The sequence below is a fragment of the Stigmatopora nigra genome, chromosome 10 (assembly GCF_051989575.1).
Source record: "Stigmatopora nigra isolate UIUO_SnigA chromosome 10, RoL_Snig_1.1, whole genome shotgun sequence".
NCBI classification, from domain to species: Eukaryota; Metazoa; Chordata; class Actinopteri; order Syngnathiformes; family Syngnathidae; genus Stigmatopora; species Stigmatopora nigra.
Window position 1 is genome coordinate 12,461,348 of NC_135517.1, and position 16,829 is coordinate 12,478,176.

At 39.7% G+C, this 16,829-nt stretch overlaps 1 protein-coding gene across 2 annotated transcripts in view; it reads right to left on the reverse strand.

Annotated features, from left to right (window-relative positions):
* Nucleotides 1–476: 476 nt before the first annotated feature.
* The window catches only part of wnt4 (wingless-type MMTV integration site family, member 4), a 48,710-nt gene continuing 32,357 nt past the window's right edge, over nt 477–16,829 (reverse strand). The window contains exons 1-6 of one of the 2 annotated variants that reach the window (XM_077725859.1): nt 15,563–16,108; nt 4,150–4,231; nt 3,814–3,967; nt 3,553–3,684; nt 2,839–2,981; nt 477–2,683 (exon numbers count right to left, since the gene is read on the reverse strand). In XM_077725859.1, coding sequence (XP_077581985.1) covers nt 2,213–2,683; nt 2,839–2,981; nt 3,553–3,684; nt 3,814–3,967; nt 4,150–4,231; nt 15,563–15,639 — 1,059 coding nt within the window. In that variant the 5' untranslated portion in view covers nt 15,640–16,108 and the 3' untranslated portion in view covers nt 477–2,212. Of the gene's footprint in view, nt 2,684–2,838; nt 2,982–3,552; nt 3,685–3,813; nt 3,968–4,149; nt 4,232–15,562; nt 16,109–16,829 lie in introns of those variants that run through there. The other variant, XM_077725860.1, reaches the window with a different exon arrangement.

Here is a 16,829-nt window from a genome sequence, read left to right on the forward strand (position 1 = left end):
TAAGTCTTTACAAATCTACATTATGATTATTATAATGATAGCACATTATTATAGGCAAGCGTGGCTTTTTTGGTAGTACAAGTTGCTCATACATGGTCACGTGTCTAATGCTGCGGGGGTGAAGGCTTTATGTGCGGTTGGAGAGAAAGTGCTTCGGTCATCATGCATGGTGAAAATACTCACCAACCAATTGGCAGACATCATAGTCTTTTTTATTATCTTAATGTTTTCATTGTGTTTAATACAGATTTGTGTATTTTGCCAAACAATGGAACAAACAAAGAGATAAATAATTGCCTAATCTGATGGAGGTTGAATTAAGTTAGAGTATAGTTCTGTTTTATCTTATGGTTAAATTTGTAAAAACAAATTTGGATGTGTTTTATACATGTAAATCAGTGTAACCCATAAAAGAGGAGGACGGTGCCCCAATCAAGGACGACCTACCAGAAATGTGTGCTTATATTTCTTTTTTTTTTACCATTAACCATCAACAGTTGTATACAATGTGAATGATCATTCACAATTTGCTAATTTGAATAGGTTTTTCATACACATTTCAAAACTCGTAAATGTCGAATGAAGCTAATTTCCACGTATGGCAATAAACTAAATGCAGTATATCTAATTAAGTTCAGTGCCACTGCATTTGGTGACCTAATTCATGTAGTTATTTTGTTTATACACTACTGAGTTTTTGTTTACATTGTAACAATCAATTTTATCCAGTATTCCCTCATTTTTTGCGGTGTTCCACAAAATCCGTGAAAACAAAACAAAAAAAAACAGAAAATGTGTTTCTTCAATTTTTGCTTTTTTGGCCTATAGCGGATTTCCGGGGCACAGTGAACGACGGGGGATTACTGTGGACTTTTTTTTTTCACGGTAAAACCCAGTTCTTTACAGTTTTGGGCCTTTTCGCGGATATTGAGCGGAACAGTGTACAACGGGGGATTACTGTAGAAATATTTTTCTGTGAAAAAAATCCTAATGTCGACACGGTTTGTGTTATTTTCTCACTTTTAGAGCAACTATTTCCGAACAGTTGTTTTTTATCTTTATTTTGCAACATTAGTGCCCATGGCTTTAAAGAAAGACAGATGGCGATGATAGTGGCTTTCACTTGTCATTCAACAGCCTCCATGAGACAAGAACATGTTTGCGTGTGAGTCTACGCGGAGTAACATTATGGCACCGCCCAGTGCCAAATACGCAACTTTAAGTCACAAAATCCTAGCTCAGTGCAGCCATGCACACACGGAAAAAACGATGATAAATTCCATGTACAATAAGTACTTAGTCAACCACCAATTGTGCAACTTATGCTACTTGAAAAGATTACAGAGGCTTGTAATTGTTCTCTAGAGCAGTGCTGTTTTGGGGCTGTTATTGGGGAACACGGATTTTCAACTCCCTTCACAGATTTTTGATGGGATTGAGATCTGGAGACTGACTAGGCCACTCCAAGACCTTGAAATGCTTCTTATGAGGGCACTCCTTTGTTGCCCTGACTGTATGTTTGGGATCATTGTCATGCTAAAAGACCCAGCCATGTTCCATCTTCATTGTGCTTGCTGATGGAAGGAGATCCAAATGCTCTCTAGCGAACTGCAAACGGGACTAGATGCGTACTGGCTTCACCAGGGAGGCACGTCTGGCAGTATATGATTCGAGTCCCTGGCGGCGCATTGTGTTACTGACAGAAGCCTTGTTACTGTGGTCCCAACTCGGAGGAGAACTTGGACAATTGGTGGTTGACTAAATACTTATTTTCCCCACTGTACAAAATGGTGCAATATTTGCAGTTTGACTTCTTTTTTTGGACGCATCCTTGACTCACAGCACTCTGATCAAGTTCCTGAAGCAGCAGCAGCAGCAGCAGTGAGGACAGGGGCCAACTGCCCCGCTTTGAGACCCAAAGCTCTTAACCACATCCATCCATGCATGTTGTTTGTCCCTCCTTATCTGTGCTAGTCTGCTCCCTCCTTCTTAGTCAATCCCAGATAAGATCCTCAGTCTCAACAAATAAGTTAAACATTATAATAAGGAGTAGAGGGAGGGAGACAATGCGTTCTAACTGAGAAGACACAAACAGCATGACAAACAAGCACACGTCCGCTACTCGGCTTGGTTCCATTGAAACGTTGGTCCCATCCGGCACAGGCGGGCACTTCATAATTTGTTCCGTTTGTCAGCGGCGGCGCTCATTTCATCATCGGCAAGTGTGCATGGCCACCATTTTACGGCACTGTTTGCACTTGACGTAACAGCACCAGTGAAACTTGCAGCTGCACCTGTCCACGACCTCAACTTCCTGCGTCTGAAAACCACGGCCGCAACACATCAGCTCACAGCCGTCAATGGCCTTTGAGGTTCGGTTACACTCGCGGCCCACCGTGCCCAGCATACCCGGGGTGCGGGGGTCGCGGTCGCAGAAATCCGGACTTGGTTCCAAGTAGACCAGATCCTCATCAGTATGAGGTTTGAACTGGGAGTTACGAGGCACCAAGACTTTGGCTGAGCCCATTTTGCGCTGCTCCACCTCTGTGGCACCGTCAAACCTCTCTTTGATGATGTTGCCCACCTTGCGGAAGGGCGGCATGGCTTTCCAGCAGGTTTTCACTTCACACGAGCCTGACACGCCGTGGCATTTGCACTCAACACGCATGTGAGCCAGGATGGCCTGTAAAGATGCCACAGAGGAAGAGTTATTTCATTGAAACATAATCAACAGAGCAGCTATCAAACAATATAACTTCATAGTGTCGAAAGTGAAGAGGGTGACTTTGCACGTGACTCTTGTGAAAATATGACATTACAAGTGAAGGCCCGAGTTACCTTCCTGCCTGCCTCATTGTTATGGAGGTTCATGAGGGCCCGACTGGAGGCCTGGCCCTTACTCCTCTCCCTCACATCCACAAAGGACTGAGAAAAAGCCACCCCGTAAGCAATATTGTCACTGCAGCCCGACCACTGGAATCCTGTGACAAGACATTAGAATATCATTAAAATACAGCACCAAAAAAAAAAAAAAAATCCAACCCCCCCTAAAAATACTGTATTAAATGACATTTAGAAATGTCTGAGGTGATCCTCATAGTGTTGAAGCAGCAAACCATTACCCACAAGTCAGCAGCTTTGCATTTGACTTATAAGAGGTCTCATTGTTTTGCTGTCTGGCTGCAACCACAGTCTAACACCAGCACAACACTGAGTCAGTGATAATAAGCCTGTGATAATCACACCAGCACCACTTTTAGTTAATGCACATTTAAGCAAAAGATTTGTTCTTGAACTCCCGGTGCTATTTTTACTTCTCTACGACTTTATCGTCGATGAATTCAACTATTGGCGTTATTTAAAAAAAAAAAAAACACTTTTATATATCGTTACAAATGATATTATGTAACAGATGTTCTCTTCAAATGTTTAAACTATCACTGATCAGATGTGCTTGGCCTTTTGTGTGTGTGTGTGTGTGTGTGTGTGTGTGTGTGTGTGTGTGTGTGTGTGTGTGTGTGTATTTGCACACGAGAGGGAGTGCTTCCATACCCTCTGGACTGACTCCATGTACATTGTGGTCACAGCCACATTTTTCAAGCTCTCCGCTGCTGCAGGCCCTTGTGACCGCAAACGCCACACTGGCTGCTGAGATGGCATACACAAAAGCAGCCTCACGGGTCCCTGAAACACACACACACATAGATGTAGCCAGATTGATTTATTACACACAGATTGATCAAAATGAAGAGAGGCTGATGAAGGAGATTTTAAATGAATTTTGCTTAGGACTTTGAATGGAACAAAACTTACCCTGAGTGACGACTTTTCCAAACACGGGCATGCTCTCTAGAGTAGAGCAATTCCACCGACGGTTACGGAACTGGAACTGACACTCATCTATCGCTAGCTGAGCACCTCGCCGTACTGCATCCATCACCTCTACACTGCGCTTACAGATCTGAACCTGCAGAGAAAAATTGTGGAAGAAAAGGAATTGCAGTAAGCAGGGGGAAAACGACATGGCAGCGTAGAAAAATGAGAACATACGGCTACAATAAAAATGACTTTATCAGGTTAGAATACATCAACCAATTTGTCAGTTAAAATAATTCAGCTGTATTGCTTCTATGGCGTAAAACTAAGCACCTGTCTCTGAATGAGTCCTCGTAACCTCTCACACGTCTCTTCATCCCGGATGCTTCCGACTGACGATAGTTTAGCCAGGTACCTGATGGGAGGGAAACCAGAATAAATGGAAACCATTTAATCAACAGCCCTTGTTGCGAAGGAACAATTAAAGGACATCAACCACAGAAAGTGTTTAATCCCAGATTACATTAAAAAAAATCAATTGTATTGACAAATTAGCAATGTTCTTATTTCCAAGACATGTTTCCTTGAGGTAAAATATTAGCTATTTGCATTAAACAAAAGTATTAATTTTATAATAAACTGGGTTCAAATATAATACAAAGATAATCAACATAAATTAGATGCACGCGTTGTATGCTCATCAGTAAGAAAGTAGAGGGAAAAAAACATATAGGAAAATATGAATACAAAATAAATAAGAGAGCTACCTCATTAGTCCAAAATAATGTTTTTGACAAAACTGTGAGAAGCCGATGTAATTGTTTAAATGAGAAAAAAATTATGGATTAGAACAGCAGAGCAAGTATTTGGGCTGCCATTTAATTTCCACCGGAAAAATAATTTAAAAAAAAAATCCCACCCCTTAATTGGAGCTTGAATAAAACAAACGAAATACAACTCGTTTAGTTGAAGAATGGATGTGTGATTTTACTTAAAAGCACCATTCAGATTATGTCGGGCAGGCTCAGTTCCCATGATGCTGTGAGAATGTTTTGATGAAGATCAGGTTGTGAGTACACTGTGAGGAGGGAAAGTGTTTTATCACAGACACCACCTCTAGGCCAGACAGGTCAGAAAGATATACAGCATACACACACAATCGAAGACGTGTGAGAAAAGGACATCGGTCTTGTTGCCCTGACTTACACACACACACACACACACACACACACACACACTCCCGCGCACACACACACATGAAGGCAACCGCCCCGACTCACTTCACTCTCATATCTCTAGGCCCAGCTGTGCTTTACAGAAATAGGCTTTGACAATTTCCGACACTGAATCCCCCTTTGAGGTCAGAGCCTTGATTATGTACTGTCTGAATCCTCAAAGGTTCCTCACATCATACTTGATTGCTTGTTGAGTCTGAAATGTTGAAAAAGCTATTATATGGGCAAAAGTGCTACGATGAAAGATCCAAAAGTATGCCAAGAAACAGCCATTTAATGGTTATTGAGTGCTTTTTAAATTAAACAAGCACAATCAGAGCTCATTTAATGTCACCATATACAACAATTTAGATGCCATCACTTTATATTAATCTCTCCTTTTCATTCAGGCGAATGTATAGAAACATCCAGCTGTTATTAGTTGCTAAGCCATATAGATTCCTCTACATTTTGGTTATACAAACAAATATGTGGTTATAAATGTAACCATCCTGGATAGCAGACAACTGTTTTTACGTGACAAATAAACTCTTGTGAATGCAAGAAAAAGCCATTTCAACCTTTACCTGAGCCAATTCAGTCTTCTGCAAAATTAGGTGGAATAACCATGGCTAAATGAACTACTTTTAAAATTGAATGGAGTTGATTTTTACACCAGTGCTTTTACTTTGAGAAAAAAAAGATATCACCAAGGTAACAAAACTTTGACTTGAGTAGATTTTTGTGGTACACTTTCCACCCCGTACAAATGGCCGTCAAACTAACTTCAACACTGTTATTCTGTTTCAGTAGACATGGTTTTCCTTAAGGTTTCTGATGCCTGTTTTATGAGGAGTGGGTTATGAGTTCCCAAGACCACACATACCTCTGCAAAGCCCTTGAGTGTCAGTCTCAGTGCAATTGAATGGCACATATCCCAGGCTTGGGGAATTCTTCAGACATTATTGATAGCACTTTCCAGGGATACTCCAAAAACTAAGAATCTCAATTTCCATACTTCTGGGGATAATAATAATAATAACAGTACCCCATAAAATGGCATAGTATAGCATGGAATATCCTCATATTTAACTTTTTTCATTAGGATTGCCAGTCCAGTAATAAATGCCATCATGTAAGATGGGAAATAGCATCACTATGGACAACAACAACAACAAAAAACCCTCACAGGTCATGATCATGGTCTTTTTGGCATAATAAGAAGCTTCAGCATTAACAAAAATGGATAATTTCCCCTGAAGCTTTCAACAGTTTGGGAGGTGAAACACCTCTTTCTTTCCAGTTCCCCTCTCCTCTCATCTCATCTCATCCTCTCAACAGTGGAGATAATCCTCCTCTTTGAAGGCTGTGCTCTACTCAACTAGACAATGTGAGTATTCACCACTCGTCACTCTGATAACCCTACTCTTTGCCACTCCACAGCATCTCAGCATATCCGCCAATATACAGTACACACTTGGAAGTGACCTCAGAGTTTATTGGGATCTTCTTAGAAACCCTCCATTATTAAAGTAACCAGTTTTTAAGGCAACCTTAAAATCTATGTTATGCAAATCCAAATATGAGCAAAAATGAATCAACATAGATCAAGAAATGATCATAACAGAACAACCAAAGTTTCGTAAAAGTTATTATCCAACACTACAGTATTTACATATCATGATTTCCCATATCTTACATAACATATGTAAATACAGTAATCCCCCCTCTGATTGCATATTCCGGGGTCTTCGTCAGGCTGAATCCAATTTATTTCAGTTAGAGTTTGTTATTACATTTTAAAACGAACCTATTTACATTTGTATTTTGGAAGATTATGCGTTTCATGTAAACTCACGGGATGGGAACAGACAGACCTTGAGCAATTGTGTTTCATTTTCAGGCCTCCATCCTGTTATCTGCATTCTGCTGCGTATACCCTTGCTTCCCTGAGACGAGGTTAACAAAACACCTCACCCAACAGGCAGAGGAGTCAACCCATAGAAGGGCAGAACAACACACACACACACACACACACACACACCATCAGCTTGTGTCTCTTCCCCCGTCCCCTTTTTCTCTTTCAGCCTCCGGTGCATAAATCCTATGAGCCTAAACCCAGTGGAGCCAGTGGTGTTGTGAAGGCCGCGACGTGTAATGCAACACAAACACACAAGCGGCCTGTGAATGCCCTGCAGTCCAGGTGGACTGAACCAAGCCTCCCACTTAGAACCCCCACGACAGCCTTATGAAAATACAAGATAAATCCAAACAGAAGAGACTTTTATGACACACGTTGCTATCTTAGACTGAACATACCAGCAAACATAAGAACGGTAGGGCACCGTGAGAAAAATAGCATCCGTGCAATGTTATTAAAGCAGGAAATTCATCCGTAATGGTCAAAAACCCACATATTTTCATACATTCATTAAAATTGGTTGCAAGTCAGCGGAAGAAAACACAACAAGACAAATGACCTTTTAAGCCATGGCTCAAATTTTCATCTGACTTGTCTTCATTAACATTATTGGTGAAATGGAACCTATGTAAACTCTATCCGCAACAACTATTCCCACTCATTGTCATATCTTTATAGCCTTAAATTAATCTAACATACATACTTTTGCATTGCGTTGGGAGGCCAGAATATTTTGGTAGACAAAAAAACATGCAATCATGTAAACCACTCATAAGGGTGTTGGAGCAAAAAGTCAAATCCAATAACTTTCAATTCTAAGGTTGACTTGTAGTCCACTCATCCACCTATGCCTGGTCACTAACCCAAACTACAGATCTATCTAGAATCAACTTGCTATTATCTAACTTTTTCTTGGAGACTCCAGACAAAAAAGAAAGAATGGTTGGCCACCGATTCAGGGTGTCCCCTGCCTCTGGCGTGAAGTGAGCTGGGATAGGCTCCAGCACCCCAGCGACACTAATGATTATAAAACGGTTTTGAAAATGAACGAATGAAAAAATCTGTGGCATTTTGAATGAAACACATTACGAATTAAAATCGTACCACTCCACTCTATAGGCTCAAGAGATGTTAAAACCTGTAGAGGGCACTGCCTTTCTAGTTTCTTGTGGTACCTTCGACATCCTCCTCATTTAAGTCCATCTGGATGTTCTGTTTACTTTAAGTCATTCACTTGAGAAATCAAATCGATAAAGTCAAGATTTGTAAATAGGTGAGAACTTGTAATGCCATCTCGATACTATGGTAATATTTCTTTGTTTATTTGCTAATATGTTTATATGCTTACACGTATGTCTGAGTTTATTTATATTCTGGTGGCTCCACGAGAGCTCATTGCACCCTAAAAATAACGCAGCCTGCCAACACCACAAGCCCTAACGCAGAAACACAGACACATTCAGAAATCCTCGCTTCGTGCCAATTTAGGAAAATAAATTAAAAGCAGTAAAATCCATGGCCTAACCTCTTGCTTCGTTTCCGTTGTATCGCCCTATAAGGCTAGAGAAATCATTGTGCGTATTACACGAATCGGCTGCAGCTTGTTCCAGTGCCATTAGGTTGCTTTTTAAACTTCACATTACGCTGGAGTTGAATGCGGCCTCTGAGGTATTTCAGGTGATGTAACGTTAACACTGCCTGCCATGTTACAAGTCTTTATTTCCCCCGGACACAACAGCTGTGAACAGCTGATTGCTTCTAAATCCATTGTTTCTAAACTTGGCTGTACCGTGTACCTGTTACCATTTCTTTGTATAATGTGTGCTGGAATATTTTAAGTAAAGTGATGTGATGGTAGTGCCATGGTGGAAAATGTGGTTAGCTTCTTCTGCCTCGCACTTAAAAAGCTATGGTTAGAATCACAGCTCTAAGCTTTTTCTTTATATGGGTTTCACTTGTTGGTATGTTTTTCCTGGGTAATCTAACTACCTCACACGTTGGGTGAAAAAACATCATCAAGTATTGGTATTTGAAACGTAAGTTTTGTATTTGTTGTAATACATATCAGAATGATGGAAAATAATAAAATATTCAATTACTAAGTTTTAAGTTTCTTTTAAGTTAGCCATGATGTAAATCCCCCTTCACTGAAACTCCGAAACTGACGTTTAATTATGCAATAAATCTGAGAGAAGGCAAATTGAATGGAAAGGACAAAAACAGAGATAGCATCAGAAAAGTGAGCATCATTTGCAGGTTAAGTATCCTCCAATGACATTAAGTTGCTTAACATACATGCACACCCACACACACGTCCAAGATGTCAAAGAACAACAGACCAAAAACATTAATATTCTAAAGAGAGACTTGATAAGCACATGCCTTGTTCCTCAAAACGAAGTAGAAATATTTTAGAAATTGTATGCAATGAATCAGACAGCTTAAGAGAACAACTTTTGAAATAAGAGGAACTTTTCCTCAAGTTATGAGAATTCACATTCATTCATTGGTGAGATGAGAAAATGTCCTTGCCTGCGATCATTCATGCAAAGTGGGCAAGTTTGGACACGACCCATCAAGCTTTCTATTTACACAGTTATCACACATGTAAACTATGTGTTGTACACACATATTTGTATGGATAAAGACCTTTCTGTGCAGGAGGCTAGAATACATATTTGGTTCTCACTTCATCACTGCTCAGTCTCCTTCTTTATACCGGAGACTTTCCATGTAAGACCAGGTGAAATGTGGAGGAAGGTCATGAGAAGGTCAGATATGGGTTTACACACTAAGGATAGATAGTATGTGTAAATTGGAAGCAATATCATGCATTTTGGCTCTGTAATGTCCTACTCATTCTCTCATGAGACACGAGAGAAGAACGCAAAAAGAAATACAAGTCACAAGTAAGATTGATATTTACATTTTTCACTCAGTAAACCATGGACATCCTGAATTGGTTGCCAGCCAATCGCAGGGCACAATGAGACGGACAACCATTCCAGCTCACACTCATACCAATCAAAGCAATTTACCATAGTTAACCAGTTTGATTATGTGGGAGGAAATCGGAACATCCACAGAAAAACCATGCATGACCGAGGAGAACATGCAAACTTGCCGCAACCCCACACCCTCCATTGAGTCATAACAGAAAAAAAAATGAAAGTGACTCACAGCACCTTGCAGTATATAGCGGTTGATGGTGGCCGCAATGGAACAAAGCGCACACCCTGGGAGACATTTATGTTCACTGTGTACATAAAGTATAACATTTGAGGACCCTTGCTTCAGATGGTAACTGTTCAATGGGGTGAAGACCTTGTCATTTGCACTTTTACAGGAGAGGCATCAGACAAAAAGTACTCTATAATGTATTATTCTTATGACTTTAACGTATGATGTCATATCTTGGTTTCTGATCAAAAATGCACCTTTATACGTGTGATTTATAGTGTGAAAAGTACGATAGTTGCCAAATGGATGTAGGAGTTCTTGACTATGTCATTTTTTCCTCCCATTTCTGGATGTCACCTTCCAGACAAGCCGATATCTAAATTCTATTTTCCTTTAAATACAATCTGAGTGAAAGTCACATCGTATCTAAGCGGCGGCATGCAACAGATGGAATGGTGTGCAGCAAGGCTACAATCAGCTGTTCACAGCCATTGTCGTCGGAGAGCGTTAGCCCTCCGACGTCGCCGCCAGAGGGTGTGTTATGTCTCCTGAAAGACTGGCGCACTTCTCTGTGGTGTACCACAATTGTATCTCATCTTTCACGGGGGACGGCCACCCGCTCTTTCCCCGTCAGTATGATCTGCCCTCTACTAATCCTAGTCCTAATCTGGTCATCCTGAGCGATTCCCCCACTGATTCAAGTGTGCCATGATAATTGCACACACTGCGGTGACAAGAGGGCTTGAAATAACATGTCACAACCTCATTGCAGTCATGTGAATGTGAACAAAGTGTGAGGCGCCAGCATGTACTGCCAAGGTCTCCGCTTTCTCTGGTTACCCTGCCATCTCTTTAGCACCTCACCATGGTTATACAGGACATGTGTCTCAGTGCTCACACACACATTGGAGTCAACAGTGAAACACGTAAAACGCTTCAGTGCTACTCTTGGTATACGTTAAGGGACATTGTTGTATTGTAATAGCAATATCTGTCCATATAATCTTCATATAAACATGTGTTTTGTGATCTTAACCTCTTCACCACATTCCACCATGCATGGATTTCCTATGGATTAATAAAGAAGCATTAAGGAACAATGTAAAATGTATTTTCTGGAATCATATTAATTTATATTTCAATTAGCTGTATTGATTAAGGTCTAACAATTGGCCGGTGTCCAGTCAAGTGTATCCTATCGCTAATGAAGCCAATTGGAATCCCCCACAGCCTTTCAACCTAAAACTGGTCAATTAAGTTATTTGGTGATAGCCCAACTATTAAGTATTCAGTCGGTATGTGTTTTTTAAAACCCGTTACCATCATCAGATCCATTTTGACAGGGAGGAGCTCGCTAGAACCATTCAATATAACACATTAAGGTTATGGATGGTAATATTCTAAAAAGAAAAAAAAAAGTGGTGATAAACCATGTGACAAATCACCCATTTTTTTCCCCATCGGTCATTTAAATCACTGAAGTATTGAAAAGCAGCATTCATAGTAATGTTGAGATATTTCTTGTATACACTGTAGTATCACACACATTTATGTAATATCATGCTTAACAAAACAGGTTCTTATGACCAAATACTTGAGCTACAGACAGCAGGTACTCTTTCAAGGACACACTGAAACTTTTAGTGATGAGGAGGGCAACTATCCTTGAATCCCTCCCACACTTTTAACAACCATAAAAAGACGTTACGTATGTTAGGGTGTGTTACACGATAGGTCATTGGAGAATGTACACCATAATAATCTTAATTGCATATTTGTGCATTATATATATATATATATATATATATATATATATATATATATATATATATATATATATATATATATATATATATATATATATATATATATATATATATATATATATATATATATATATATATATATATATATATATATATATATATATATATATATATATATATATATATATATATATATATATATATATATATATATATATATATATATATATATATATATATATATATATATATATATATATATATATATATTACACAAGAATGTCTTTCATGGTGATGGAAAATCTGAAAATGGCAGCAATAAAATCTGTATTGAAATCAAACCATTACAGCTTGGAGTTGCACTGAAGTGTAATATACAGTATACTATATCTATATTCAGTATTGTGTATTAAAAATGCCTTTTTGTGCTCATTCCCTGCAGTGCACTTTATTGTTAACTACATATTTGAGGATGATGCTGATCAGATGTTGAATAAAACTTACAGTGAAAATAAAAAAAAAGTGGACACAGCCTGTTCAGATGCCCATTTTTTTGTTCAATAAAAAAAGAAGATTGACGGAGATTATTGTAAAATAGTTTCCATTTACTGTGACCAATGTGTGTACTACAACCGAACTGTAATATTGAGACTATTAAAAGATGGGAAGTAAAAAAACATCTCCATATTCTGGCGATTGTTGAAAATGGACCAACCACATCCAAGTCAATGTTAAATAAGAGTTGACATGCAACTGTCAACAGTTAAATCGCATATCTTTAACCCCAACAAAAAGTTCAGATGGACAAGTAGGCCAAAGTATGAACATTTTGTCCCAACAAAATTCCGGTTGAAGCCCAAAGTCTGTCACCAAAATATTTATATTCATGAAGCTGAAATGAATTATCTTGACAATAAAAAAGTAAAAAAATAATAATATAAGAAAAATGTGGCATTTGGGCAAAGCGTTTTTGATCAACCTTACTGTAAGACTTGTATCTAGACCATCTTTAAATGAAGTGCATCACCAGGAGGATAAAATGAAAAATAATACATGTATTACTTGGGACTCAATCCCCTCGTGTTTTAAAAATATAAATTCATTAAAATTTGGGAGGGAATCATGCATATGCAATAGGTCTAAGCGGGCCCCTCAGAGTATTTTTTGCCGTTTATATAACATTATAACATATAACATAACATTTTCTCTCCTATGTAGGCCTGACCAGAAGTTGTTGTATATGGCTTGAAGACTCCCGCAAGATTGAAATGAGGCCCCCACATGCCCAAATTCTTTTTCGTCACAGTTGTTACCTGCACTTGGCCGTGTCAAGCCAACATTTACACCGCTACTGTAAAAATAACTGAATATCTTCCATTGTAAATCACGATATTTCGAAATGATCTCGCTGCCAACACATTCTCTAAATCACAGCGCACATCAAATGTTCACACAGGCGCAACCATAGTTACCATAGATTAAGTGTGTGATTACTAAAAGTGTATCAATATTAGCTTTCATTAACATCAAAGCGGCTTAAAGAAAATGTGGTAATAATTTATGATTTATTTGATTCAATTAAAATATGAGTTGCTGTCTTGATTAAATAAAAACAGTTTGAAGGTACTGTGTGTTACAATTAGTGATAATAATGCAACACTAGGACAAAATACATTTTCTATCTTACACTATGATGTGGTCTGTCAAGCAAATAATTAAAAAACAACAACATCTCTTTGTATAATGAGGATTGGAGTGCATCACTATGACGACTTTACACCATCAGAACTTTCCAGGAGATGACTTCTGTTCTGTGCAAATGTAGTGGGAAGTAGAAACACAGACAGGTTTTTGGATTGTTTCGTTCTTGTTGAACTCTGATAACCGTCAGATGAAAAGAATAAATAAATCATACATTTGCGGAAAGCTCTATCAAGATTCCCATGACCGTCTTTTGTTTCCTTTGAAGCAACTTCACAGGTTGTAATGTAAAAAGATTTTTCTCACAATTTGCTCATTTCAGGAAGTATAAAATAGTCATATTTAGGCCATTTCTTTAAAGTGATGATCGAATCTGACTTACAATTTATCTCCATAGTAGATTATCCTTCACACTGATTATTAAATTGAATTGTCAATTATTGAAATCTGACGGGTATCCAAGCATTAAAAAACATTTGTTTTTAGGCTGCTCGGTGAACGAGTGGTTAGCTCGTGGGCCTCACAGTTCTGACGTCGAGGGTTCGAGCCCAGATCGTGAATGATTGTCTGTCTCCATGTGCCCTACGATTGGCTTGGGTCAATGGTGCCCGAAGTCAGCTGTGATATGCTCCAGCACCCCCTCAACCCTTCTGAGGATGAGCAGTTGAAAAATGAATGAATCAAATGAACGAGAAAGCATCTGCAACTTATCAGTTCACCCTTTGAAACCCTGTGTATCGGGCTTCCCTATACCTGCCGCTATGCGTGGAGGGTGAAAGTGAAGCTTCCGCTTGTACAGTCCACAGAGCAATCCCTGCGGAGTAATCCCAGTGAGCGGACTGGCAGCTCCGCAAGCTTGCCTGTACATGCCTACTGTCACCACACCTTCAGTCACAAACAGCACAATTACTCTGCAATCCGTGACAGAGTTCAAGGTGTTTGGTAAAGCTTTCACATGGCTTCTCGGACTGAATCTTGATATCATTTTTACGCCTTTTTCAATGCCAAGATGGGTACATACAGTACATTAAGAAAATAAATGATTGATTTTAAATTATGGAAATGCAGTATGCTCTAAAATGAGAATAAAATCCTCAGCATCACATTAGCTATATGTCAAAAAAAAGTGTGACATCATGATTTCGCAAAATGAAATTAGAAGTGTCTTGTAAATGTGTTAGTAGATAAAATGTGGGAGAGCAGTGCAAAAAGGTATAAAAAGAAAAAAAGAAAAGAAAAAGAAGATTGTGCGGAGGAATGCAAGAAACCCACAAAACCATCCCATCCACCTCCCACGGACTGCGTGGAGAGCGTGCGACCAGAGAAGCCAGTTTACAGGGAAAATCAGCTTAGCTGTTATAGCAAAAGGCTTATTAAAATTGGGCATTCCTTATTTTGGAACACATATTGGTGTCCACTTGCTGAATTTGTACAACCAGAGATGACACAGCATTATTCCACATTCCACAATCAGAAATTACAGTCATTTCTTTAAGTGTTTGGATGTCCCCCTTACCACTTTCCGATTAATTCTTATTATATATATTAAATACATATGTATAATTTATATGATCATGTATACTCATGCACTTCATCTGCAAATTGGGTTATTAGTAGGAAAGAGTTTCCTCCATTCATCTATACTGGCAATTATTTAAATAATCTAAATCATATTATTGCACGGAAAAGGCGAGTCATATTATTGACATGTCACACACATTAATTTTATTTTTGCTGGGAGTGAGAGTGCATGCAGCGGATTTAATGATTTATTAAGTCTCTGCTCTGGGTGTGACTGTGTATACTTGTTTAACAATTAACCCGAGGTGTAGTCCTGATAAGTTGAAGGAGGATGAAAATGAAGAAGAGCTTTGCCAAACTGACCGAGACGATCAAGAATATAAATCACTTAGGAAAACTGGCATTTAAATGGGGACATAAATAACTATAGGACTTGAACTTACAACCAGTTGCTGGCATTGGCTGAGAGGAGCACACAGCAGAGCATCAGCACACACCGCAACACACACTCCTCTGTCATCTCAGCTTGGTTGGGAGGAGAAGTTGGTGGAGAGTGGAAATAATCCCGTGATGGAGAGATGGAAAGAGAAAAGACAGCACGGTTGGAACCAGACTGCTGCTAATCCATCGCATTCGCATCCAGCGCTCAGGCCACGGCCTAAAAGGCGCGCAGCTTCACGGCGCGTCCGGACAACTCTCCCTTACGTCCCTCTCTCGCACGCCTCCACTCCCTCAAGGGATGGGGGAGGATATTGGATGTTGGTCGAAAACACAGCCTAAAATTTGGCATGAATTGCCCCTAATCAGAGAGCAATGGTGATGGACAATCACACATTGGAGAGTTCCTGGCTGTCCTTCATCGGGCCCCTGAATGAATGCTCCCGAGAACCATGCGCACACTGAGCTGAGCTGAGCGCAATAACTTGGACCCACATGAACACACACACACACTCCGGTGTTTTTGGTGCGTCTGGCAGAGAAGAGCGCGTGTGTGCTGACTTTAGTGGAGGGGCGGTGCGAAGATGTGGAGGTATGGCAAAGGGATGGGAGTTTTAGGGGCATGAGGGAGGCGGGTTCAGGAGCCAGCGCGAGTGTGTGTGTGTGTGTTTGCGTGTGCGAGAGTGTGTCGACGGGACTATGTGTTTTAGAGGTCTCCTGGGAGGATGCAATAGCACAGCCATTCACCAATGCCCTCCCCAGCTATCCCCACTCCTCTCCAACACTCACATGAACTCTCTCTCTTGCCCCCCCCCAACTCCATTCTCCCTCTTTTGCACAAATGCACACAGACGCACGCAAATCACTTGCTCATTCTACCAAACAACCCAATTTTCAACAGTCAATAGATTATTTAAAGCTTCACTGCAAAATGTCTGCGTTTGAACCATAAATCCCAAATAACATGACAGATACGAGGGTCATTATTGAGAAAACATAACCAAACTGCAGAGCAAAGAGCCGCTGCGTCCATACGCGCCTCCATCATGGATCACTCATTATTGATTGATGCAAACACTTTCAGGGAAGACATTCATAATTTCTTGCAATCATGAGGATTTACTGATCACCATGCCCCAAGTAATCCAGGTAAGGTATCACTGCATTGACGAGTGGCTGAATGTGACTAAAAGAACAAAAACACAGTTGCAATCCGCTGAAATGTCCTCTATATGTACAAGGGTTTGGGGTCTCCATTAGAAATAAGATGAA